Raw genomic sequence first — 27,614 nt, forward strand, 5'->3', positions numbered from 1 at the left:
AGACATCTTAATCTGAAACTTTAGTTTTCCCACTGAAACTGAATATGTTTTCCACAATTTTTGCAAGCTATCTCACATTTAGTAATTTTGGAACATAGTGAAGACAGACAACAAGAAGGATTGGCACACAAGCTTTTCTCTCTCTGCTCCTCCATCCCCGTCTTTTTAAAGAAGTGGAAATCAAATTGTTTTTCTTAATCTTTTTTTTTTTTTTTTAAATTGATTTGGGATTTGGGAAAATTGATTGCCTTGTGCATCCCAGGGTTTAATTGATATGTCTATTGTCTAATTCGTAATGTCTTCCTTTCCATTAATGGCTGTATTTGTATACAACAATTTACATGCTTTTCAAGAGAGAAAAAGACATAAGCTTATATCCTGGCAGCATTAGTGGCAAAGGAAACATAAATCTTTTCTTGAACTGCATAGCTTTTACCTAGATATTTTTAGACTGTTTTAATAGAATAGGGTATAGACCCTAAAAGTGCAGACCTGCGGGCAGACCGCTAATTTTAACAAGTCTGGGCCCATTGAAAATGATATTACTGGGCCTTCTTACAGTGCTGAGTGACATGAGAGAGTGAGAGAGTGCAAAATACGGTCTCTGCAGTGACACAAGTGGCTATGCGGAAATAAGAAAAGAGGATTTTGTAGGCTTGTGCTGACTTACGTAGGTTTCCAGCGCACCAGAGCCAGACAGTGGGCTTACTGTATTTGACCTTAAGAAACTTCTTGCCTTGAGCTGTGTGCCCTGGGTGGACCTGCTGTTGCAGCATCCTGTCACTTATGTTTGTTTCAGCTAACCCGCTTCGAGAAGCTGAACCTCAGGTGCTTTGGAGTGATTTTTGGAGAGATCCTTTAGCCTCCTCCATAAGCAAATAATTTTCACAGTAGCAGTTTGATTTGATTTGGTAAATTAATTAAATGGAAATTAGGGAAGGAGCTTGCTTGTGAGCACACCTACTTGCTTTGGGTTCCCCGTCATGTTGAGCTCCACTTAAGGAGCAAAGGGTGGGGAGAGTTATTTTGCAAACATGAAGATATAAACTCCTGAATAGACACTGCGTGTTATTTATTCTTGGTATCAAAACTCTTGTTCTTTGGTGAGGGAAAATTGCAAAGAAATACTTGTGAGCTGCATAGGGTGGTGATACCACACACCAGAGATTTAGACAACTTAAAATGTAACATCAATTAACAAATATTTCTTCTTGCTATTTTGAAACAAAATATGTTATTACCTGTTTTTACCTATTTTTATCTTCAAACTGTTGTAAATCTGTAGCAGCTTTGTGAAAACAAGAGTTTTATTCCAGATTTTAAATGAAGCAACTAAGCAACTTTAGCTGTTTTCTTAACAAATTTTGAGCTTCCTGGCACTTTTTTCCAAAGTTCTCTTTACATTAACATATTCCTGGATGTTTCATACCTCAGTTGCTAGACTCGTGCTGCCGAGCTCTCTTGCAAAAGTCTCCCCTGTTTCCGTAATCTCCTGAGACTTTGGTGAGTATGCTGCATGCAGAGGCTGCGTGCCTAAGAAGCTCAGTACCAGAACCTTATGTTCTGTCTAACCAGTTTACTTACTACCATGGTATGTTTAATTTGCTTTTTCATCAAATCAATAATGGGTCTAATTGAAAAAATTGGCAGAACTGCATACAACCTAACTCCCAGTGTCAGTGTTTTCAGGAAATAAGAGATGTTGCACAGCTATGCAAGTGACACCTGTGTTAGTGATGCACCTCTGTTAGGGATGTGTACAGAAACAAACATTACTCAGGTGCAGCATCTGGACCAATTGATCACTTTGCTACCAGAATTAATCACCTGTTATTCAGCTCAGAGAATAAAATTTACATCTTAATGTATGACACTTATTCCAGCACATAAATGCGCTACTAAAAATGGTACTATTCACTCCACTTTGCAAGTCCGTATCTATTTTTGTAAGCAAAGCCTAGCAGTTCTTCTTCATAGCAAAATTCCAAACACTTGGGATGGCTGCTTCTGTTAAGTTACATCATTTCAAAGACAAACTCATACAGGCCTGGGTAATAAAATAGCTTTTGTCCCTGGAGTTACATATCTCAAATCCTGCTCTTGCTTTCACAAGAAAAAAGGGATTTTTGAGGGTCTTCAGCGCTCCGTAGAAAACAGCCTGTGTGAAATTAAATAAATAAACAAGTTGGCACTCTACAAGACTGACAGGCCTTCACCAAGATGTTGCGGGTGCGTTGGCTAGCAGAGTGGAGAGGCTTGTGTGAGAATGACACAATACTGTAGCACGTGCCCTCAGTTCCTCACTAAGACGAGTGCTCAGTTAGCGCTGCTGCTGCAAATGGAGCTGTGCTTTATGCAGAGTCTGGTCGATGTCCGTAGGGTTGGCAGAAATGTTCAGGCCAGGTGCACTGACTGCAAGATGAGAATTATAAAATACTAATTTTAAAAGAAAGAAATGTGAATTTCAATGTTATGTTCTGTATAATTGCAGAGCTAGCTGGATTTTAAAATATGGCAAGGTCTTAGTCATTAGCATAGGGTAATCACCTTTACTGTTTAAAAACAAAATAATAACAATAGAAAAGGTATTGTACGTTGACACATGGAAATTTAATGCTTTTCAGAGAAATTTTGTAGGGATTTTTTATTATGTGGCTAATTACATATTTACATGTAGTGGCACTAGCAGAGCCATTACAGTCCATTGGGTAAATAATATGCATTTTAAAAACCATTTATAAATATGTATTTCTTTGATGGACCAGAACGGTTTTTTGAAGTCATTTTCATCCACTGAGTAAATAATATATGGATTGCTTTTAAAAATAAATATGTATTTCTTCAATAGACATTCCAGGCAATTGAGTAAATAGTATGCAGTTTTCAAATATTAAAAAAATACATACGAATATATAGAAATCTGGACTAAATATGTATTTTCCTGAGAGATCAAAATGTCTCGAAAGGTGTCAAGCATAACTTTGAGATTTCTGTTTTGAATTGTCAGTCTGTGTCACAACCTAGAGTTAATTAAATGCATTTTATGCATTTTTATACATACAGTGTAATACCAATGTCTGTTTACAGCTTTATAACAGTAGTGCACTTAACCCTCTTACTCCGTGTTACAAAGTCAGCACTACGTGGTTAAGATTGTAGTTTTACTTTGTGTTCATCTTAATACCATTTAAAACACATTCAGTCTGTGGGCATAGCCCTGTATCCATAGAAATACATGGAAAAAAATCTGGTCACCTTAGTAGAAGTCATCTCAAAGTCTCTTGGTACCGCTCAATTTAAACTTCCTCTTAATTGTAATCTATTTATGTTCCTCTGGTTCTTTTCTGAGGATTGGCTCACAGGCAAAAGTATGATAAAACATGAAACTGTTTCATTATGTGGGCTTGACTCAGAGCCCATTGATGTGAGCAGGACTTTTTCCACTGGCCTCAGAGGACTTCAGTTCAATCCAGACATTAAGATCTGCCCTAATCTATAGAGACAGCCCAACACTTGGGATGCCACCAAGAAAGCCCCTTTTTTGGCTCTGCCACTGACTTGCCATGTCACCTTGGGCAAATCATTTAACTTCCTTATGGTGAAACCATGATTTATACCTCTAACTTTGAGAGTCCTTTGAGAGCTATAGATTTAAAACATTAAATATGATTCACAGCATGCTAGGATTGAAAGATGTGAGCACAACGCATCACTGATTTATTTCTTTTATATACTATAGGCTAGAGCTTGTCCATTCTTCTCTAAACATTTTAGCCAGCTTATCCCTTCATGCATTTCATAAACTTTTCAGGAATGTTGAATATACTTTGTAGACCTCTTTTTAGTTAAAATATTCATTGTTGTTTTCAAACATTAAATGAATAAAGTAGCACAACAGCCCTGTGAATTAATATATATATCCATAGGTTGCACAGAAAGACTGTGAGGCAGAGCGGGATTAAGTGGCTCCAACAGAATCACAAAGAAAGTCAATGGTAGATTTGGGAGACTAAATTTTCTTTCTCATATTCTTCCTGTATACATGTACCTCACGCTTCATCTATGCTTTCGACATCATCTATGATACGCTCCTGAAAACTGCTGATTTTAGTAAGTTAGCTGTTTGACAAGGGTGCATTTGGCAAGTGCCAACTATAAATGACATGTGCCTTGTGGAGTCAGGATTGCTAAGTGGGATCCATTGTCAATCTAATTGTTACTTTGATACTGAAGGAATGAAAATATAAATACATAGTGAGAATGTTTCAACTGGGGCTTTATTACAAAGCCAATCACAGCAGCAGTGAATTATTACAAATGAGCTTTTGGAGCCATCTCTCACAGCTATTATTGCACAAACATCAGTGGGTTGGTGCTGATTTGGCCTTGATACTCAACATTGCCTGAGAGCCCAGCAGACGTGATCTTTTCACAGAACATGTGAGGAAATTCTCACCTCCTTCCTTCTTATATTACTAATAAGAGTAGACAAAATACATAAGGAAAGCCATAGTGAGTGGGTGGTCGCTGTAAAGAAGGATCAACAAGAAACAGGCATTTGAAAGCAAATCATGGGACAAGAAGAAAGCCAAAACCAGAACATTATCTAGCAGTATTAGCATATTAAAATTATGGTTCAGACCTCTCTAGTGGAACCATAGCTTTCTGTGCTTTCTGTGTAATTTCTAAAACTACTGACAATGTGTCCAAATGCCAGAGGGTAAAGCCCAGCACTTCGTGGTTGCAAGAATGTAGAACATAGTGTGAGGAATGCAGGAGCGTCAAGGTGTCGAGCTGGGGTGGCCACTGAAAAAATGACAGATGTATTGGTGCCTAACTCTCATGTTATAATCAAAGTTAGCTTTCCAGAACACCGAGAGATGCATGCTGTAAAAAACATGTAGGTAAATTAGTGTGCACCAGTTAAGGACAAGGCATCACTGGTGACACTTTAAATTGACCTATTGGTGCCCAAAAGGAACAAAAGGGTCTTCTCTTGTAAAGCACATAAGTAACTGGGATATTACCGACTGCCTGTCTGGTCATTACCAGTCACCAGTTTGCTAAGACATGGCAGTGGGAGTAGCTCGTCATTGAAAACGAAGGAAGGGAATGGTGGTGCGGATATTAAATATCAACTGGGGAAGGGTATCTGCGCATTAAAAGCTGGGGGACTTGGAATAAAATGTGAAGGTGCTGAGGGATAAGATGGCATAACTGTAAAAGAGAGTTTTTGTATCTTAGTCACTCTGTGACCATATTGAATATGGCTGTTAAATTTGCTATATAATTAAAAGAGATAGGAGCATTCATACATTTTGTTGCAAATGGATACCATCTTTTTGTCAGTGATCTGAATAAGATTGTACTATAGTTTTTAATTGAGCAGATTAAGGAACACAATTAAAATATCATGAAAAAGATCATAATCTAAACCTCTGGGTTTTTCTTTTTTTTAATTTTGCTTCTCCCTGCCAAGTTGTAACAATTACCTCCACTACTGTAAATTTACTCTAGTTTGTGGGCTGAAGTGTTAATAAATACCTTGCAGTATTCCAGAGGGAGAAGCTTTCCATCTAATTAATAAAACTGGGAAGAATACCCAGGACACTGAACCATATCTTTCTTATTAGTGTTGGTTTCTACAAAGGAGAATCCCTGAATCTCAACACATTAGTAAATGTCATACTCCTGGGTTGCTCAGAGACCTCTTGAGAAACTGCTGATTTGTTGTAGGAAAAAAATCACCATAGACTTTAGAAACAATTCAGCTAGGGAATACCAAGTGTAGAAAATCAGTGTAAAGCATGGCAGGCATTATAGCAGCTACAGATTTGGTGAATCTTGAAAGAGAAAACATACAATTATCCCCCCACCTCCTTTCCATTTTTGGTCTGTATTTTTGCTAATATCTTTTTCTATGTCTGAGTATGGTCTTATTGCAGTTAGGTTTTTTTTTACAGACTTAGGAAAAGCTCTCCTCTGCCAGTTCTCTATAACAGGTTTCTTGAAAACACTTTGTAATGATGCATAAGCTGCATGTAACTGTTTATTAAATGAAGAAAAGATGAAGGAAAATGTTTTAAGACCAGTACTGAAAGATTTTCACGAAATATGTAATGCTGATTCTCTTTTCCTTTGTCGTAATCTGTATTTGGCAAAAATAGACTTTGTCTCACTATGCCTGAGCCAGTTCTGTTTCAAGGCAGTTTGCAGTAAGCAGCAAAGTAAGAACCTAACTTTCTGACCAGCACATAATTCTTTGCTGTACTTTATTAAAAATCATAGTTATAATCTTACATTATAGAATACTGATATGCATTCTCTGACAGAGTGGACACTTACCAAAGTGAGTAAAAATTCATGCAGTTCTTTTGTGGAATAATCATTGTAGGGCAGTATATATGTGTAATCACATTATTGTAATTATTTTTATTAGACTGATAGAGCAGACTGTTTGGTATAACTACTTCCAAAAGAAATAGAAGTAATATCTTTGCATTTACTTCTTATGTGAAGTTTTTACTCTGAAAAAATGCTCCTGCTGAGTACTTTTGTATCTGCATTGATGTGAGTGATTGGGTGGGAGGATATGAAGAGGTAAAGCTACAGGGCTCATCCATGAAGTTGATACTCATTTGGCTAAACATGAATCTGCTGGATGGGAAATGGAGGAGGTAAAAGATCTGCCTGCGTTTTTTGTGTGTACCTAGTCTTCTTCATTTTCATAGGCTATGCTTTAGCTAAGGTCTTCACTGAACTCTCATAACTTATTGTAGCCTAAGAAGACAATTTAAAATGCTGATCAGGAACCAGTCTAGCAGTGTCTGTGTAGTCTAGTATTTTAGAAGTTCTCATGTACTGTATATGCTTAAACCTTCTTCTGGTTTGGGGATTTTTTTTCCATTAAGAATGTTTATGATGCTTCCACATACACTGCAAGGAATAGATCAATTCCCACCATGTACAGTGAATAACCCCTCTATACATGCAGTTTCAGTAAAGCATGTTAACAGCAGATACTAGTCCTTAAAAGACCATATATCAAGCATCCCCAGCACTACGCTAGAAAAACCTGAATCACACATTCCCTTGACTGTCTTCAGTTACAGCTTTGTTGACCAGTGACCCTTTGTGACTCTGTTCCCTATTTCAGGAAGTGCTTCTCTGATCTGACCTGGGTGATTACGTTTTTATTTTGTCCTTCAGCAAGACAGCTTTTTGTATTAAAAAAATACATCTTTATTAAGCAAAAAATACAAGTTAATGAGCAAGTGATCCTTATTCATTTTGGTGGCTTTTAGAATACCCTGAGTTTGCTTAGTAACAATGCATGCATACACAGGTCTATGCAAACACACACTTATACGTATACCTGGCTGTTTTTATGTATATTATAACACTGTGGCCCTTCTGTATCCATTATTTTCATCTTTCTATAGTAGCAGCTCCAGAGTGAGAGCTCAGTTGCTGTGATTTTGAAATTCTTTGCCTGGGGCACATCTCTCTCAGCTCGTCTGTTTTGAACTCTAATTGTAGGAGTAAGCTCCAAACATCTCAAAGAAAGGCAGCCCGAATTCTGAGGCTTCAGCTTTCAGGAAACTAGGAACTGAACACTAGGTCATCAACATGTACTCTACTGTCCTCAGCAGTGATCAGCCTCAAGGGAAGAGATGTGGACCCCATAGCAGGCAGAAGTCTCAGAAAAACTTTTTCTAATTCCTTATGCTTAGAGCTTAGATTAAAAAAAAAAGAAAAAAAAAGTCCTTGCCCTTTTTATTTGGATTTGCTGTATTATATCTGTAGCTATTCTGGCTCTCCATGTAAGCATCAGCTCCCTCTTGGCTTCAGTGGCATCATTTGGGAAGGAGTTACCCAGTCAGGCTACGCTGTGAATGAAGAGGTTTCCCTCCTTCCTTCCCCTTCGAGTTTCCTGTATTTCACTGTAATGGCACTTGGTCTGTGTTATGAGACAGAGAGACTAAAAGCTTTAGACCTGTTTTTTATACCATTAATGTACACGTACTTTTACTGCATTCTCTAATACATTACTGTTTTCAGGAATACAATTCCTGTTTTCTGAGTCTCTTGTCACAGGAGATTCCCTAGGCATGTTTTTCTGCTTTACTTTTTCTGAACCACCTCTAAATCTGTTGTACTTCCTTTGGAAAGGGCTGAGCTATTCTGTCATTAATATTGAAATTCAGAAAGTACTGTTGATATTTTCCTTTTAACTTTTTTTGTCTTTTGAGGTGCTTTGAGTCTCAGTGATGAGCATGACTTCAGCTTCACAACTAACTTTGGCCTGCAGGAAGGGTTATAAATACAAGCTAGTTTTCAAGCTAATGTTTTCACACTCTTCCCTGGACTCTTTCAGAGTTGGTCAGGACGCTCCCATCTCTTTTTCTCACCTTGAGATCATTTAATCAACCTTGTGTCACTTTGGAGGGGATAACAATACATACTTGGAAGGCCTTTTCTCTTAAATTAGGTGTTGATGGAGGTCATCTCTATCAAGTACATTCTGGTGTTGCAGATACCGAGATCATATATAATCCCTTTGTTCCTTTAACTTGCACTGAATTTTGAGAACTGAATTTTTTCTAACTGAAAATAAAATAACGTAGGACAATGTTGCATGAAATTGCATCTCCGGTGCTGTCTCCAGTGAAAGCCTATCATCTAACTTCACCTCTGTGCATCTCATCAGGATAATGCATTTAGAAATCAGAGATGTTTTGCTTTTTTCAGTCTCAGAAGCAAGTGACCTGCATTCACTTTTAAGAATAGAATTTGCGAATTTGTTGACTAGGATTCTTCATTTGGAGCATGAGTTATTTGTCCATATAAATACCCTTTGTCAAATTTAACAGATGTATAAAGTGTCCCTTTGCCTTCCATTAAAAAAGGCATAGTCTTTAAAAAATATATAATTATTTTGGAGATGTATGAGAGGACTTTGCATCTTTAAGAAAGGAAACAAATTCCAAACTGAATAAGAGAAACAGAGAGAGAAGGATGCCTTTCTGCAAGCCGCCAGCTTTCCCAAGTGTCTCATCCTCTCCCCTGTGTCATCCTGAGGCAATGTGCCTGCATTTGTGTGTAGATTTATAGTTTATCTTTATCTATGGCTTCATCTGTAGGTAGCTATTATAGCCACCTTGCCTGGATATTGTTTGGGCCTGATAGATCTGTCTGTAGTTCATCAAAGGGGAGCTGAGTGGCTAAAAGCCATTGGGTCCAGCTGAGGATGAAATACGAGCCATCAGCCTTGGTAATGGCTGTAAAATTTCATAATTACACGGCCTTTATTACATTGCATAATGATCCTGAAGCAGTATGGAACAATTAATTAAGATTTTCAACCATGGCTCTTTCAGAAATTAAAAGGTGCTAGTGGCTGAGAAATGGGGAAGTGTCTTGTCCTAAAAGCATTAGGGATGCTTAAGAAGTACTTCCTGGGTACTTAAAAAAAAAAGGAAAGAAAAAGAAGTGAAGAAAAAAAGAAAGAAAAAGAAGATCAACTAGTTAAGCAGCTAATGTCAGAGTAACGTTTTTGTATTTTACTGCTAATTCTTAATGTCAAAGCTGGTTCTAAAACTCCTGTAGTACTCACTGCTGTAAAGCTGTTCCTTTTCTGTTCTGTAAAAATTTTCATGCCTTTTTTTCTCCATGTTCTGTTCTAGCCATTTATCACATTTATAGAAGTTCAGCTCTGCACATTATTAAATAAATGTGTGCCATGACTTAGGAGGGCCACTTAGCTGCATATTGGGGTACACTGACCAACAGTTTTCTCTTACACACTTTCTCATGTCTGAGGCCATTGAAATTCTTTGAAGATCTCTGCAGTTTGACAGACATCCCCAAGGAAGGCTATTTTTTTGCTTTACTGTTTTGATATTTTTCTTCCTTCCTTTTCTTCTTTGTAAATGCAGCGTGTCAGATGTAATATAATATTTTCCATGAGATTGACCTCAGACCTGATCAGAAGTAATTAGATTCCTAAGGTGCTGCAAAGGTGTCTCACGCGTTTCTGATGTACATGCTGAAAGAAAAAGTGTTCATATATGTGCAGGGAATTCAGAGGGAGAAACAGGAGGTCTGAACCTGTGCATGTACACATTACCTGTTGGGATGAATTGGTGAGTGTAATTCTGAGGGCCAGCAAATTGTGATCCAGGTGAGGTGTGGAATATTCACTCTGCCAATGATAATAAAACTGATGAAGAGACAGCAAAAATAACTCTCCACTCACTGTCAGAACTTTCAGATCTTACAGGAAGGAATCTCTCCTTTTCACTATGTGCCTTTTTTCCCCCATCAAACTATTCTGATTTATACAAACTCTCAGTATAACTCTTAAGATAGGATGAGCATTGTGTATTATTGTTTTTAAATTGATTGGTCATCATGTAAGGTCCTCTCGTTATAAATATTTTATGAGAAGCTAAGGTTTCCCAGAGGAACCTTAAATAATAAACTTTGTGCAGAAAATTTAGGAAGGATTATGTGTTTCAAGGAGGAGCCGGCTGCTTGAAGTAAATTCTCTTGTTGAGTCATTTATTCCCTTAATAGGAATTTTCTGATCTGCTGTCATTCTTGTTCACACACTGGGTGTCACTGCCTCTAAAACACTTGTCATTCTTTAATGGAAACAAAATAGTCATTGCAGTCAGAGCCGCAATGTCATTCCACTACCCCTTGCTGCGTCGGCAATAGTGAAAATGACAGAGCGGCTCTCAGTAGGGGTAATTAAAATGTAAATATTGATATTTTATTATTTGAAATTACTTTCCAGTGCGGCATTTAATATCTCTCCATCTGTGCGGCTCTGTTTAGCGGTCACTTTAGTGCAGCTCTGGGATGCCAAGCGGCGGCTTGATCCCCGTTATGTCAAAATGCTTGTTGCTGCTTAATTTTGATATCTAATTAAGTGGAAAAGTACAGTCCACACTGTAATCCATGGCATCTTAACCAGCTGCTTGGGTATATTTAGAATTAATCTCCACTATGGAATCATCCTAATGTATGCAATTAAGAGTCTGCTGATGGCTAATTAGGTGTATTAGAATCAGGCAGCTTCCTTTTTTTTTCTTTCTTTTTTCTCACTTTTTTTTCCTGTGGGTGGACTGTTGTAGACTTAAGACACAGCCTCCAGAGAAGATCTTAATGGTACTTAACTAGATAAACTAGAAATTTCACATTCGTGTAGGAGAATATGTGTGACTCTCTTCCCCCAAACCAGGGAGACTATAAACATCATTTGAATTTTTTGGCATCTGCAGCACATTAAGAAAATCAACTAACCAGTAGAAAAGTTTTAAAAACTGAAAAGAAGAAGGAATATGTGTGAGACAGTGTTCTGAAAGGATACAGTTGCCCAAAATTCTGCAACCTGAAGGTTTTGCTTTGGCTATGAAAAGAGATTTTAGGCAGCTCAGCATATACAGTTAACACACATATATTGATTGGATCGTAAGCACGGTTGTATCCATGTGCTAATACATTCCAGTATTTGACTCATATCATTAACATGATAGGGAATTCCTGCAAAACCTGACTTTGCCTGATGGAAAGATGGGGAGGGAGTAGGGATTGCCACAGCTCCTGGTAAGGAAATGTCTGGTGGCTTCCCCAGGGGAGCAAAAGGCAAACAGCAGTGACCCAGCACTCTTGGAGGAAAAGCCCTCTCCAAGCAGACCCGTGGAGGTTATTAATAAAAGGCAGCAGAAATTAAATGCACAAGAAACCATTCCTTTCTGTGGAAAAAAAAAAGAAACTGATATAAAATAATCCAACGAACTTAGTTTTGAAGCCTACTGTGCAGCAGGTTGAAGAAGGTTGAACTCTGAATTTCTTGATATTCGCAGTCTGTGTGTGTGCAGTCGTTGGAGGCTGATGCGTACGAAGACTGAAGTGAGCAGTGCCTGAACTAACGCTGATTGTTGTTACTAGTTTAGTCAGGTTCCTCTCCCACGTTCATGTTCTTTTCCTTAATTCTGATCAGTAAAAAACTTTGGAAAGGTAAAAAGGGTGGACTCTTTATGTTTAATTATGTGATTGTAGTTTCATTTCTACTGGCTGAAGTCTTTGAAGGATCTAGGTGAGGCATACCACACACAAGATCGGCACGTGTAGTGCTGACTGTTCTAAGCTGAGCTGTGTTACCTTTTCCTGGATTCAGCTTTGAGAGAGATTGAGCTCTATTCATGATCCTTGTTGGTTTTCATCTGCAGTCACTTTACTAATGTAACAGAATGTAGTTTGAATATTTTCACCCACAAATCTGGCTTTAGTGTACCCATACTGAAATAAATATGTCCAAAACAGATTGAAGGAAAATTTGTGTGAAATAAATATTTATGTTAAAAAGATGATTGGCTCAAAGGAGGAGAACAATCTGCCTCATAAATTCAATCCTGCTCCATTTTCTCCCATGCAAATGTCTGGTCACATAGGTGATACCTCAGGATATGCCAGACTTTTAAAAAAAGCAGATTTTGTATAAAATGCTGTACCCCAGATGCAGACTTTTCAAGTCTAGGGGCAAAGATAGGTTTAGAAGTGCACCATGTCATATCATCTGCCTCTGCTGTCTTCAGTAAGAGAACAAAAAAACCAAACCATAGTCTGACCAAACCATGTTCAAAGGTTACAATTTAAAGAACTGCAAGAGTTAATTTTAAATAAGCAGATCAAATCACATATGTAGTGCATTTAGAAAGATCACCCTCAGGAATCTGCATGTTCATATCATTGACCTTAAGGAGACCTAGAGCTACATTGGGCCATATTAGACTGCTAGTCTGAATTTTAAAACTTTTGCATTGTCCATGTATTAGAATTCAAAACCTCACTGCAGATAATGTAATACACAAGGAGTGCCAACTTTCTAACACAGAGGAGGAAAAAAAAAAAGGCAAGGAGATTTCTGCTTAGCAGATCTTCCTCTGTTCACAGAGCATTAGGAGTAAGTCAAAATATAAGTGTTTGGCCTGGCTTGCTTTTTAATGTAAAGTTGGTGTGAGTTTGGAGCAAAGCTGTTTACAGTTGTGGAAGTTCCAGCAGTAAAAGCAGCCCCAAAGGAAAATCAAGTATTAGTCTGTTTAAATCTGTTTTCTTATATTTTCCTTTTTCTCCGTGAATACTGAAATAATAAGGTATGAAATGAAAATTAATGGAAATAGAGTGTAGAGTACTTCAGGCCAGGGGTTTCGAGAAATACCATTATAAAGTACTCTGTACATGGAGGTTTTACCAAATCTGTCCTGAAGCAAAAGGTTGCTCACCAGGTTTGTTTAATCTTTAATGTTTCACTGCAGAGTATTAGCAAGTGAAGGTGGTTATGTGAAGTCAGGGAGACATTCTTAATTAGTCACATTTTCCAGCTCCTTTCATGACTTGTTGCTAAAGAAGCAGCTCACAGGAACTTGTTCTATAAGTAGAAAAAAGAAATTTAAAGGTAGCTGCCTAGAAATATTTGAGTAGTTAGAGAGTGATGCCTCTTATTTAAGTACTGAAATCAATTTTAACTATAGTGAGTTACATCTCTCTATATGCGTCTTACCCTGGGAAGAAATGACAAGCTTAAATTGCTCCTGTTTAGTGTTATCATGTAAGGTTTCACAGGGTAAAATACAAACCAGAAATATTTCTAACCAGTATTTAAATTACATTAACACCTTTTTGTATAGCTTGAGTGAAAGGTCATGCTAGACAAGCAGCATCTTCACTGTTTGTAAATGTCTCATTTGCTGCTTTTAAATTGCTGTGAACTTCACTTACTTAGTCCAAAATGCTGAATGAATCCAGTGTTGCGAATACTTCTGACAAGCGAATATTTGCTTAGTGAGAATCCATTGTTCGTAATGGATTAAGAGGGACATGCAGTGTGAAGGCATTTTTATTGCCGTGCCATCTCTCTGCTGTTGTTTCAGTGAGATGAAAGTAGCGTTGTGATAAAAGCCCCGGGTTTCTTCGTGCTCTGTGTGGCATTTCCCATCTTACTGGTAGATGTTAGGGAAAAAGTGCTTATCATAGGCATTTTTTCATGTTACAAAATATAAAAAAATATGTATATTTTATAAGAACTTGGACAGCAAGCGTTAGGAATACAAGCATACTTAAATAAAAAACGAGAGAGTGCACAGGCTTGGCTGAAGACATCCCAGCGCTCTCCGAATGCAATTTTGCTTTTTATACTCGACTCAGAGTAATTCGTGGGCACCTCTGTGCACGCGGTCGGATCTTCCCTCTCCCGTGGCCGCACAGCTAGCAGATGGCAGTCACAACTCGGAGCACAGACAGCGCCGCTCACATCAGCCCTGATGCTGCTTTTGCAGTGCTGTGCTATAGGGGCAGAAGAAGATGCTCTATAGCAAAGCATTGCTTGGAAAAGGCGGTAGTTTCACTGTGCCTATGTTGTTGGATGAAGCTAAATTCTAAACGTAACTTTAATTGTAGCACCTCAGTTCTAAATAGCTTAGAAGTTGAATTCAGCCTTTGGCTATATTTCTGGCCAGTTGTAGGTTGTGATGTGGGACTTGATTTGTGATAGTCAAGTTTGGGCAAATACCTCTGCTTTTTGTTTCATGAGCTGACACTTTTCACATGAAAAATCTGTCATACTTAAATTTCAGCTTGTTATGGCATCATGTGCAGTTATTAGCCCTTTGACCAGGGGCTCCATCAGCAAATGGGTATGAAAATTAAAAAAGGAGAAGGAAAAAAACTGAAATCATGGGTTCACCCTGACATAATGAGTTGTATCTGTTTCTGTTCCAGCTTTCACCAAATTTCATCCATAATCTATGAAATATGTCTGGTGATTAGTGAAAGCACTCTCCTTCTGTTTAATGATTTTCATAACAGCTGAAATGCTTGTGGATCTTGATATGTATTGTTTGACTACAGAGTATTTTGAAATGCAATTAAATCCATTTTTTCTTGGATTAATATAATCAAAAGGATCTCTTAATCTCTAGATGTACCCTAAAAAAATGAGTCATGCCATCCTCTTCCTTAAATTTCTGAGAGAATAATATTAAGTGGCAGTCAGGCTGTGAAGGTTTCCTTCAGTAAATACCTGAAAATTTTCTTCCAGTAAATGCTGAAATTTCTCTGGCCTTTGTTTGCATCCCTGGAAGTTAGCTGAAGTTGTAGGATGGATGCAGGCAAGCTCTGAGTGTGTGCCAGCAGGGGAGAGGGGGGCAGAGTGACAGCTGTATGTCCCAGAGCACGCTGGACCTGAGTGGGATCTTCAAATGTAGTGGAGTTCCTTTACATTCACTTCATATAAGCCTTTGGCCCACTGCTTGTCATTTAACTGTGAGGTCGTGCACCCTTTAATTGAAGTAATCTGGGCTGAAAGAAAAGGGTTTTTTTAAAAAGTGTTTATAATATCAGTATGTTCTTTTGACAGTGGTGACTATACATCATTTTTGAAATACGGAAATTGCGCTGGAAACATCAGTTGCCATAAAACATTTAGAAGGAAGTGTTAATCTATCAAAATTAAGTGTAAATAATTTAAAAATCCAACTCTAGTATTTCAACTGTGTAAATATATTGAATCTGCAACACACTAGTGAACATGTCATTTTCAAGCACAGCTTTGATTTTACAAAAGGTAAATGAAGATATTTGAAGTACAAACCAGGGCAAGCAAGAGGAGTATTTTACTCATAAAACTAACAATGACAAAAACGACTGGTAAAATAAATGGGAGGTGATTGTCAGAAAAAGCCAGCAGCTCCCAGATTTGCCTGCAATTTTGTGCCTAGTTTGACCAAATATTCAGATTTCTAATCATGTAACAGGGACGAAGGGAAGTTCATTCCCTGTAAAGTGCAATAAAGTAGGATTTGAGTCAGAGTAGCTTGATTTAGGCATCGGATCAAATGTTTAAGGCTGAAAATAATGGCAGATATAAGTCCAGCCACTGTCTTTTTTTTGCCCAGTAGTTCTCGGAGGGCTGTGTGCAAGGCACAGATCTTACTTTGGCACTTGACCATCTGCAGCTGCTTCACTATAGCCCCTAGTGAGTTAGTGTCCATGAAGTCCATCTTAATGAAGTAGAGGAAAGGGTCTTGAGGAATATAAAAGATTTACCCTGCTTAGCATGGAGCTGTGTGCAATGTGAAACAGAGAGCAAGTGGTGCATGTGCTGATATTTGAAAAGATCTGTGCTTTAAACAGCCCTGTCTAAGAGACTGTGAACTGTGCTTGGAGCTGGCTTGGAGTGCTGAGCGCTGTGGAGCGCGGTCAGCTCACCGCTGGTTGTTCCTATAATAGAAATGCTAAAGCCTTTTTACCTATTTATTTCTGCCTCCTTTGAGCTTTGGGCTTACTGGTATGCAAAAGGAAAAAAAAAAGAGCATATGTTCGGTTGCTCAATCAACCTTTTCTCAGTCCACACTCGGTGATCTCAGTGAGTCATTACGGCATAATTACAATTTGAGTGTGGTACGCTGTTTGTGATTTTTAGCTGAAGAAACACTAGAGTCCCTGAAAGGAGGAGAAAGGAAGAAAAAAAGGAAAGAAGAAAATCTGTAACCAGCAAATCAATGCTATTGTTAACTGATATTACGAGACACCCTGTAGATTTACAATGCTTGCATTCGGCCACATAAAAACCGCGCTGAAAAGAATGCCTACCAGGGGTTAAATTCATATGCCTGCGCTGCAGCCTATTTCTGTCAACAGTCAGCTCTGGAAATAAACATTTATGCTTTCTGAAATGAAAGTGTATTTTTGAAGACTAGCCGTCAGATATTTTTTGCCCTTCACACTTTCAAATGCTTAGCCTTTTTTGTAAGTTGACTGCAAAGTGCATCAGTTTGCTAGGCAAAAAGAGGAAAAAAAAATCTTGACAAGTGCCCATGGCATCATTGTCAAGTGCACGAGTGTCTAGTAGAAGATGGCAGGAGAGTTGGCACAAAACATGCTTCCTTCAAGCTTCTTACCTCAGGGGTACCTGACTCTTGAGAAGCCTTTCAATCCTTCCAAATGACGTTACTGCAAACTGTCATCTGGTTTGTTTGGAGTGCGCCGTATCGCAGATAAACATGCTATTTAACTGCAGGTCAAGGTACAGAGTCATTCTGCTAGCAAACGCCTGAGATACATTAAATGGCATTGACTTGAGGAGGGAGACCGAGAGGGATCAAAGTTGTCACCAATATGGTACATGCTAAGGGGGGGAAAAAGGGTACACAGCATTGTATTTTAAAAAGCCATTACGCAGTTCTGCATTTAAAACAATGACCTGCAAGACTCTTACAGATTAAAAAGCCACACAATGCACAACGAAGTTGAAAACCACACCGTCATGCAGCATGGAAAGAGCGTGCAGTTGTGACTGGTAAGGCTACCACCAGTCCAGAAAGCTGAGACTGTATTTGCATCTAATTTGGAGAGTTTCTTAGAATAGTTACCCTTTAAAATAGAGCATGTCCACTTGTCATGGAACGTGGCTAATCTAGGGGATTCATATAGGAAAATCTCAGAGAATCTGAGCAGTTTGGCATGAAATAGGTATAACCTCCTCCAAACAATTAAAAATATATCTCTGTATGTAAATTCATATGCTTGTGTGTTCTATTCTTCTAACCGTGACTTGCTGAACAGCTATTAAAAGGGCACTGATGTGATACAAGAGGCGTGCTGGATGCTTTCACATTTTCTGAAAAATCAAAACAAAACCAGATTAATTACAGCTTGATGCAGCTTTACATTACCACAAGGGATGCCTTTAAAAGTTAAAACATGCTTTCACTGAGCAGGCTTTCAAAGGAAAGTTATTTCAATCAGGAAGAAAATAATCATGTTTATTTGATTTATTGTTGGAGAGCAGAACAGTGTGGTTTATATATGCCAATTTTTCTATAATGTAAAAAATTTCTTTTGATTTTTTATGTGTCATATAAAAACAATTAGTATATTTACTGCTCCAGAATGCAGATTTTCCAGGAGTGCAATACAATAAATTATAGGCAATATCCCATTTCTTCCCCCTCACAGGGCATATGTAATTTCCTTTGACTGTGGCACACAACAAATGTTATAGAAACATAGCGTTATTTATTTAGAAAAACACAAAACCCAACAATAAACCTACTAAAATAGATAAGTAAATGGAGGAAGGAAGTTGGGAGTTTTTACACAAAAAAAGAATACAGAGAAATTGCAAGTTAAACTTTTTTAATCAAAACTGATTTTATTGCTTTTTGCTTAATTAAACTCCTCAGAAGAGTGTGAAACATTGTTATACCTGAAAAATTGTTAATTTGTAAATCACAGGGACAAAAGGGCTCCACTGCAACGTTAAAGTTTCTATGCACGTAAATGTCAATAGAGTGCCTTCTCCATCATCAGCACTAAATTCACATTGATGCCTCTTTTCTTCTCTGTATTGATCCTTCCATGAGAACGTAGATTTGTATCTGTTAATTAATGCGTCCTGAAACAGCGTTTGTATTAATCAGGCAGATAAGAAAAATTGGATGCCTGCACCCTCATGACAACCGTAAAAGTGCTGGCCCTGATAAAATCATGGATGGACCTCAATAAAAAAGTTCCTCCTTCCACTCAATAAACTAATCATCCTGCTTTTAATTATTCGGCAGAAAGATGTGTGGAGATTGGAGAATGTGTAAATCTATTTACTAACAGCAGTGTCTGGGAGGGAGAATGGGGCTGTCACAGGACGGTGCTGCAGGCTACGTTCTCTGTCCATCTGCTGCTGCAGAAAAACTGGTTCTTGAAAGAGAGGAAGGAACAGAAATGTTGAAGCTAATTGAAATCATGAATTCCTCCCTATAACCTTGCAAATTATTATTTCTTCTCCATTTCCCTCTTATTTATTTTAATCGCGATGTGTTATTTTCCATTGTCACCTCTTCAAGGGTTTCCTGTTGTTGTTGGCTCAGTTTTTGTTGGGTTCTTTTTGAAGGCAGAGAGCTGCAGTTCTATCACAAGACTTTAAAAAAAAAAAACAGTAAGAGAAAATGAAAACATGTAAGGAGGGGGAGAAAAATGAGAGAGCATGCAGCCAGTTTTATGTTTCATTTTTTATGGATGCCTAGTGGTTTGGATGTGGGGTTTTCTATTTTATTGTATTAGTTTTGCTGCTTAGTGCTGATAGAGAAAATCTTGTTTGGAGTTGATGCCTTGCCGATTTGCTAGTTTATGATATATTCCTGCTTGACTGTAACTCTCGACTTTCAAAACAGAAAAATACATTTAAGTGTAATTGAACGCCAGAAAGAATGTTCTTACAGCGGGAACCCTGTCAAAGGACATGTAAGCAGCTCCATAAACAACTAAATGAAAGCCTCAGACATGTCTTAAGACCCTTTAAGAAAAGCTTGACTAATCCCCTTGATGATTTTATTAAGTACTTGTAGTTGATGGTGCCAACTGGCAAACTCCTGCATTTCACCAACAGGCCAGCAAAATCACTTCTTCTCCCATATTGTTTTGTAGCTTTTAATGCGATTGAGATATTAGCAGTTTGATATAATAAACTAACAGGTACTGTAAACAAGAGTCTGAAAAGGTAACACAGTAAAGATGTTTGCCTTTAGTGATCCTATTAGGAAAGGCAGCAGGGGAAATAAAAAGAGCAAAAGTTACATTCATTAAGAAGCATTTATTACATTTTTAGTTGCCCTCAGAAAAAGGCTGGCGTGACTGCTATTCAGCTGGCACTTTAATATGCCACGCTGTTATTTCAACAAGTGCATAGATGTGGGAGCTATTACAGGAATAATTAGCATCTTTTCTGAGGAGAGTAGGTGCTACTTCTCTTTCTCCTGAGGTTAAAGTTCAAAGAGAATTTTCCTCTTTGTGATAAACACCTTAATTCTATTAATACATCAAATCTTCCCTTTAAAAAAAGGTTGAGTTTTTTTCTGTCCTAAATTATCCTTCTTGGTTTATGGTAATGATGAACTGAGTCATCAGATCCCTGTTTCACAGCATCAGGTTTTAGAACTAAGCATGAATATTTCAGAACAAAGAAGACATCATTCAAATTGCAGACTATCACTGGAATACTTCCCAAAGTAATATGATTCTTACAGAAAGAGCCTGCATATTCCAACTTGTTTATAACTTCATACGTTGATTAGAAAACATTTGATTTTATATTGATTTACTTTCCTGTAGTGGGATGGGGAAGAGAGGCACAAAAGCAGAAGGGAGAATAATAGAGTATGTACATGTTTTATCACAATGTATGTTTAAAAAAATCAAAAAGAGGAGCGGATTTCTGACAAATACAAACATGCTTAATATTTTTCCTGTATTTTTTTCCTCTTCAGGATTCTCCACTTTGTCTCTAGCTGACCAGATGAGCCTTCTGCAGAGTGCTTGGATGGAGATTTTGATTCTCGGTGTTGTATACCGGTCACTTTCTTTTGAGGATGAGCTGGTATATGCTGAAGATTATATTATGGATGAAGACCAATCCAAATTGGCAGGCCTTCTTGACCTTAACAATGCCATACTGCAGCTGGTAAAGAAATACAAGAGCATGAAGCTGGAGAAAGAAGAGTTTGTCACCCTCAAAGCTATAGCACTTGCTAATTCAGGTTGGCAGAGTGGCATGATGGTTGCTACATTTTTAATATGTCACTTCTTTTTTTTTTTTTGCTTCTCCATAATACTGCCTGCATGCTTGTTTTGAATGGTTTTAGAATAAGAAATTGCTAATCAGCCCTTAGTCTAAAAGGCATCCAGCAAAGCAGTTCAAACTAAGAAGAACTTTCTGGTTTTAAGTAATTGTGGAATATATTCCTAAGGGAGTAGACAATACTGCACTGTATAAGAGTATTTTACAGGCAAAGACCTCTTCAAATGAATATACACGTTATTCTCCTAAAATCCACTCCATAATCCAGGCAAGTCTTGATTATTGCAATTAAAACGGATGCATGAGACTATACTATATACATTCTCTTTAAAGGCAGCTCCTGATTTATTTGATAGGGTGAATTCAGGGTATGGGAGGAAGGAGGAAATTCTTCTTTAATGTCTCAAGGACCACACCTTACCTTACAGATGCTCTGCATTTATGAGCATGCTTCTGCAAAAATTATCACCTGTGCAGCAAGGGTTAAAAATCTCAGAAAGCAATTTTTTCCTGCATTTGAATTTAAAAGTGCTGAAGCAGTGAATACTGTCAGATAAGTAAAAATCGTTTGTGCTTTGTTGTTTTTCCTTTTGTGTCTCCTTAATGCTTTATTGTGATCTTAAGTCCCTTTTAGCATTTGCATAAAGTTCACGATAGATCCCTCTTTAATGACGTGCCGATCATTAGATACCTGTGTGTCAATAACATGCTCTGATGCTATGTTCCATTGACAGTCACGCCGTGCCCCTCCATCTGCTTTTGTTTTGACCCTATCTTTGAACTTTATCTTGGTTGCTGGCCAGTAGTTTTCCCTTTAATTACAAGAAGGAAACTGTCAATAAAATCTGTTAAATGGGATGCAATGAGTGGCTTGAATGGGCGGACAGCTATTTGTTCAAATTCTGCAGCATTCAAGGTATTGACAGTTTGTTTTCTGGGGCCATATGTGACGATCAATCTCAGGCTGGGCTCAGCCGCGCTGAAAAATGAAAAACCAGATTGCTTTTGCTTACTTGTGGATGACGACTTGTGATTTGGCGCGGTCCTAGTGAGATGAGACCTTCTGCCCAAATTGCCCCCCTGAGAGCCAGGACGCGTGACTGTTTTTAGAAAGAATTTTTTAATTGATTTTGTAATTAACAGTTCATCTACAATATTGATGCATGAATCCTCAGATTGATAGGAGGGAAATTGTTTTCAACAATGAAGTTGTACTTTCCTATTTGTCTTTGTAATGTGATTTAGCACTCTGCATTTTTAATTGGAAATATAATTCAAAAACATGCAAAGCCAAAATGCTTATTAGTTTCTTTGTAAAATATTCTCCACCTCGCTAACTCTGCCCTTAGTTTTAGAATATTATCTTATTTCCGGAATAAACAAAATGCTGAAATGCCTCTCAAATATCAGAATTATTTTTAATTGAAGATTTATTTATCATTTTTGACCATTGTAAGAAGACACTTGAGGATGCTTTGCAGCTACAAGAAGGATTTTTCTCAAAATTGGTCATGCTTAATGAACAGAGCAGGAAAGTTATCTGGAATTAGGAGTCCAAATTGAGAAGTGGGTTTTTTTAGCTTTTTTATTAATTCTGTAATTCAAAGACTGAATTAGAAATATTTCTACAGTTTCCTTGATAAAAAGGATAAGGGTCTAGAATATAGGGATATAGTGTTAAATACCACTGCCATCTTTTTTTCCCCCCCAAAAAAAATACATGCAGTGTTTAAGTAATAATAAAAGATGTTGCTGCCAAAAAAAGTTTAGTCATACATGGTGCATACAGTGTATCAAAATAATCTGTAGCTTCATTAACTTCGCTGGGAATTACTACCAGAATAATGTCAGAGATAAATACAGTTCAGCATACTAAAATTCAGGGCACGTTTAAGTAAAAACCTTTCCTTCTCCTCATCTTAAAGGAAGTAAAATTGCTATTTTAAAATGAAACTATTGCAAAGAGGAGTTAAAAAGCAGCCCAGTCATTCTACTTTGCTTTCAACAGATGTTTTGACGGCTGATATTCAACATTTCAGCTTCAGGTTGTACACGCAGCAGACACCAAACTTCTATCAGCTGTCGCTACACTAACCTGGAGGTGGAAAATAGCACCTGCAGAATTACAGCCCATTAAAGATTATCAGGCGCCTAGTGTTTAACTTTACAAATGCTGCTTAAATTAAAATAAAAGTAAAATTAAAATTTAGTTAAAATTAAAGTTTTAATCCTTTTTTATAGACAAACCCAGAAATAGCTTATTTTCACGTAACTATCAACTTGATTGATGTACATGTACCTGTATCTGAACAAAAAAAGAATTATGATGCCATGATAAAATAAATAAGTTAGCAATTCACATTTTAATATATTCGGTTGCTACATCTGCTTTCTTCTAAAACTTCCACTATTTATTTTTCTCGTTTGAAATATATTAGCCTTTTTATAGCTCTAGAGAGAATGGATGAAGTATAATAAGAAATCTTAGGCATTTCAGACATTTTTGCCATATCCACACTGTCTAGGAAGATTCCCAGGTTGACTCTACTGTAAACAGTAGACAAGAGATGGTTTTATAGCTCTGTATCTGTGTTAGTGATTTATGATACAGTGGCACAGTACTTTCCCTGCTGGTGGATAGAAGCAGAAAACAAAATTGTAGATTGTCTCCATATTGATTGTATTTTGTGTAAATAAATACCACTAGCTTTGTTTTGGCCAACAAATCTCAATATCGTGAGCATTCAAACACCCCAACTGCTAACTTTTCTTTAGGCCTACAGAGTCTACTTGTGCAGTACTGGATCTGAGATAATCCTGCCTTTTGCTTTCTAAAAGGTGGGGCGGAGGAGCCATTTTTCAGGGAGATGCTCTGACAGCCGTTATCAAGTGTTCCCTTTGCAGGGCTGGCCAATGCCCACGCAGCTTCCATAAATTTCCAGACATGCAAGGAGTATCAACCCTTGTCGACTGTCACTGATTTCAAGCAGTGCATATAGCATCTGAAAAGTTTAAATACATAGCAAATGTTGTACAGACATTTCAGTCCTGCCTATGTTATTCTACACAGGCATGTTTTCAACAGTTACGTTTCGCTTGTACTTAATATGGAATTTATCAGGTTAGTTTTAAACATCTGTATTGATCCGATAGATAATTAATACAGCCTTTATGCTTGAACTCCAGAGAAGTCCCTCTCACCATGGCGCTGCCCTTGCCCTGTCAGTATCATGAGTCCCTTCCATCTTTCTTTACCTTCCCAACACAAAAGCGAGTGGGTACCTGCAAGCTGCAGGATGCGGCTGCCCTGCATTCCACCTCACGCCGCCCAAATGAAGCAAGCTGGCACCAATGAGCACTTTGTTTACCCACGCAGAAAATCAACTTTGAATGGTTTCCAAAACATGCATGTACCAATTACTTCCTCTTGTGTCAGGGAAGGTGAAATATTTACCAAATATGTTCAAAGGGTACGCAAGTGCGCACACGTGAACACTCCAATGCATAAAAGATGACCTGCTTGTCCCTTTTGTATTAGAAAATGCTTTCAGGTATCGATTAGGCGATACTAAACAGGGAGTTGCAGGTGAGCAGTTTTTTGAAATTGCCTAATCAGTAATTACTAAATTGTGCCTTCAGGCCAAATGCTGCAGAAGAGTTTAGGAGTTGCAACTGAGACCAGATTTTTAAGAGCAGCCCAGTTCCCATCTAAGACCTAACATAAGGAAGTACAGTGTCAAAATACATTAGCACATTTGAAAATCTGATCTATGTGTATCTGCCTAATAGGCTGCTGGCATCTTGAAAATTCTGACCCAGATGTGGATGCTAGGCACTTAAAAGTATAACCCTGTTGAAAATTTAATCTTAAATGCTAATACTAGCTGTCTAGCCTGTAGCACCAGAAGGAGAGGAGGACCTCTGCTCACCATCGCAATTTCTGGTCTTTCTTATTAACTCAAAAAAAAAAATATCCACAGCATCCTTTCAGTACTGAAGGAGTGAGAACCAAGAAGTATCTTGTGCATTTTAGCATAGTGAAGCACAGATCGGCATTGATGCCAGTAAAGTTACATGATCATCTATCTTGGTAAGAAAAATAGCTCATTCTTCCAACTTATTCAGCTTTCCAGCCACCAAAAAATGTTCTCAGAGCATTAGGCTATCACCATTAAATAATATTATCATAATAAAAATTAATTGGTATAACCCTATAAATCGCTTGTGCCACAGGGCATCATCTTTATTCCCAGTATAGACTGTGGCTTATTCTTTGTCGTAACATACTATATGTTGTTTCTAATAATGTAATTTTTAAAAAATTAGTCATTTTGATAATGTTAGAATTCATTATTGAACTGTATCTATTGTGATTAGGCATATATAAAATATATATACAAACCTGTGTGGTTCTGGTATGTTACCAGTGTTTATTTTACCAAATGTCAACAGCAAGGCCTGTTAACTCTTTCATGTAATATTGTATAGACAGTGGTGCAGCATAGAAATGAATTTTTAGAAAAGGAATTTGCCACTATAGTCAGAGTTTTTGTGTTGCTTGAATACAGGTTCTTCCTCATATTCCTTCCATTTTCATATAATCAAATAGATGGCACCCACAGTTCTTAGAGAAAATAAATAACTCTGCTACCATTCGTTTAATGATGGCATTAAGCAAATGGTGGCAGAGTTAATTAATGGTTTAATTATTTTTTTCTTTTCTTTGTAGTTGGTCTAGTAACTGAATAACTTTGAGATATTCCTCACTTAGTTATGAAATAGGTGGATATAATTTAGGTGTGGGCAGCCTGAGACTCACGAAGGGCAAGAAGCGAGGCCAGCCCTGTGGCTGGTGGGGGACGGAGCCCAGGTTCCTCACTGTGGGGCAGGGCTGTAAACGGAGCGCTGTGCTGCGTCTGCCAAGGGCCCGCTCTGTGCTGACAGGCAGATTTTTTGGGTAGGAAAGCAATGGTATGAACTGCTGCGTTGCCAATGCAATTGCTCTTCTTCACCGTTATTCATCCTGCTTTTCCGCAGCACTAAACTAGTGGCTCTCAATAGTAATTATGGCAATTACTTATACCTTGAAGTGGATAAAAAGGATTTTGAAGCATTCATTCAAGATTTTCATGTAGTTGGTATCCTACCCCCAAGCTTTATGATTCAAATTCCCCTTTTCCTGAGTTTTAGTAGCCTTATTGAGTAGGTACTTGAACCAGTTCATAGTATGCAATTGTTCAGCATTGCAGAAATACACCCTTACTTACTGCCTTCATTACATATTCTAGTGAAAAGTAAGTCATTTCAGGAGTAAAAAGAAAAGGTGGTTTATTTTGTTTTAATTTACCTTATGCCTGTGGTTTTAGTTTACCGCTAATACAGTTAGCCCCTGAAATAAATAGGCATGTTCTGTGAAGTAATTTCTCACTACATCTTAGTTTCCTTCTGTGTTTTAAAAACTGTTTTGAGGCTTCAGCTTTCATGTCTCCTTAAAAGTAGGCCAAGCCAGTGCAGTCCAGACTGAGACCTTGTTTACTAAAATCAATCATACAAGCCTTTGTTTTACTTTTTTGGTTTCTACTGTCTGTAATTCTTATGGACAAGGAATTATTAATTTATTCCTCTTTAATCCCCAACATATATTCCAAATTGAAGAATTCTACTGGAAACAGTCCAGTAGAATAATCCAGATGTCAGACCGTTTTCGCCATAATCCTGTGAAAGGGAAAATATTCTTCTGTTTATATATATGCTTGCCTCTTAGCCTAACCATGAAGACCACGGCAAATATTTCTGTTCAGGAAAAACAGGCAAATAGGTGGTCAAAATTAAGTTTATTTGTTGACCATACACAGGGAGGACCAAAGTAAGTATCTGGGGAAATTTCAGTTCTAGACTAAAAGAGGATGGGAATTTTGCTGGGTGAGGGAACCAAGAACCTAGTTTGATTTGCTATCGACAGTTTCTCCTGGGTTGCTTCTATCTTAAGCAATATACTTTTCAGAATGTCACTGTGTTGTGTTCCTCATAAAAATTACACAAAAATGCGGTGTGGGTAAGTGCTTTGCAAAAATGCAAGTTTCCCTGTGTAAATCTGGCATACGTTTCGGGCAGGAAAGGAAGGGGTTCTGTAATTCTGAAAACAGTTCACCCAACAATAAACCCTGTGGTGGTTTTTGGATTGGCAGTACAATCTAGATAACTCTTATTTGAGACATAATCCAGATTAGGATTTTGGTGTCCTTATATCAAGCAAAAACCATTTTGCCTGCTGTTCTTGCTCTTCATCCCATCCAGTTCTTCCAGAATCCTACAACTTCCTAAACGGATTTATCCAGTGTGGGTTTGTGAGCTGCTCAGCTGTACGGAATAACAGACATCGCAGCAATTGCTGTCTTTCAAGTACTTGTTGGTATTTGCCTCTCTGATGTGCTTTATCAGCATCTTAATGTGTGCATTGGCTGCCGCATACTCCCTGCTGCTTGATTCACTATAATAATTTCTTCCTTTACACTGCCTGAATTTTCTGACTTAGATAAATACTTCATTTGAGGCCCCTGGGTTTCTACCGCTTCTCAGTGATGCTATATACAAAATACATACATACCAGCCTTTAACTTTCCTCAGAGCAGTTTTTTGAGAGGTCTCCTTGCCCGCAGTTCAGGTGCTTTCCAATCTTTAGCTAGAAGCCTGAATGTTTGTTTGCTGCATTTGAGATGAAGCTTGAATTTTAAACGAGGTAGATTGTAATCTGAATTTCTGTCTGGACCTTGTAGTGTTTTTCTCAGATGAGCACTCTGGTTTTCTCCTATTTCTGCACAATGATACAATCAGTTGCCCGATCAGAAGAGGTACAGCTCCATTTTCCCATCCTGTGTTGGTGAAAGAAAGCATTTGCAAGGATAGAACAAGATTCTCCAAGCAGAGCTCAAGGAGTTGATGTCCTTATTTGTGGATCTCGCTGTCTCGCATCGCA

The 27,614-nt window shown here is 37.9% G+C and overlaps 1 protein-coding gene across 1 annotated transcript in view; it reads left to right on the forward strand.

Moving 5' to 3' along the window:
- The window catches only part of LOC104547925 (estrogen-related receptor gamma), a gene marked incomplete at its 5' end in the record, with an annotated part of 50,306 nt that overhangs the window by 17,733 nt on the left and 4,959 nt on the right, over nucleotides 1–27,614 (forward strand). The window contains one exon of the mRNA XM_010193831.1: nucleotides 20,328–20,597. Coding sequence (XP_010192133.1) covers nucleotides 20,328–20,597 — 270 coding nt within the window. The remainder of the gene's footprint in view (nucleotides 1–20,327; nucleotides 20,598–27,614) is intronic.

Source organism: Mesitornis unicolor, unplaced genomic scaffold (assembly GCF_000695765.1).
Source record: "Mesitornis unicolor isolate BGI_N332 unplaced genomic scaffold, ASM69576v1 scaffold1800, whole genome shotgun sequence".
NCBI lineage: Eukaryota > Metazoa > Chordata > Aves > Mesitornithiformes > Mesitornithidae > Mesitornis > Mesitornis unicolor.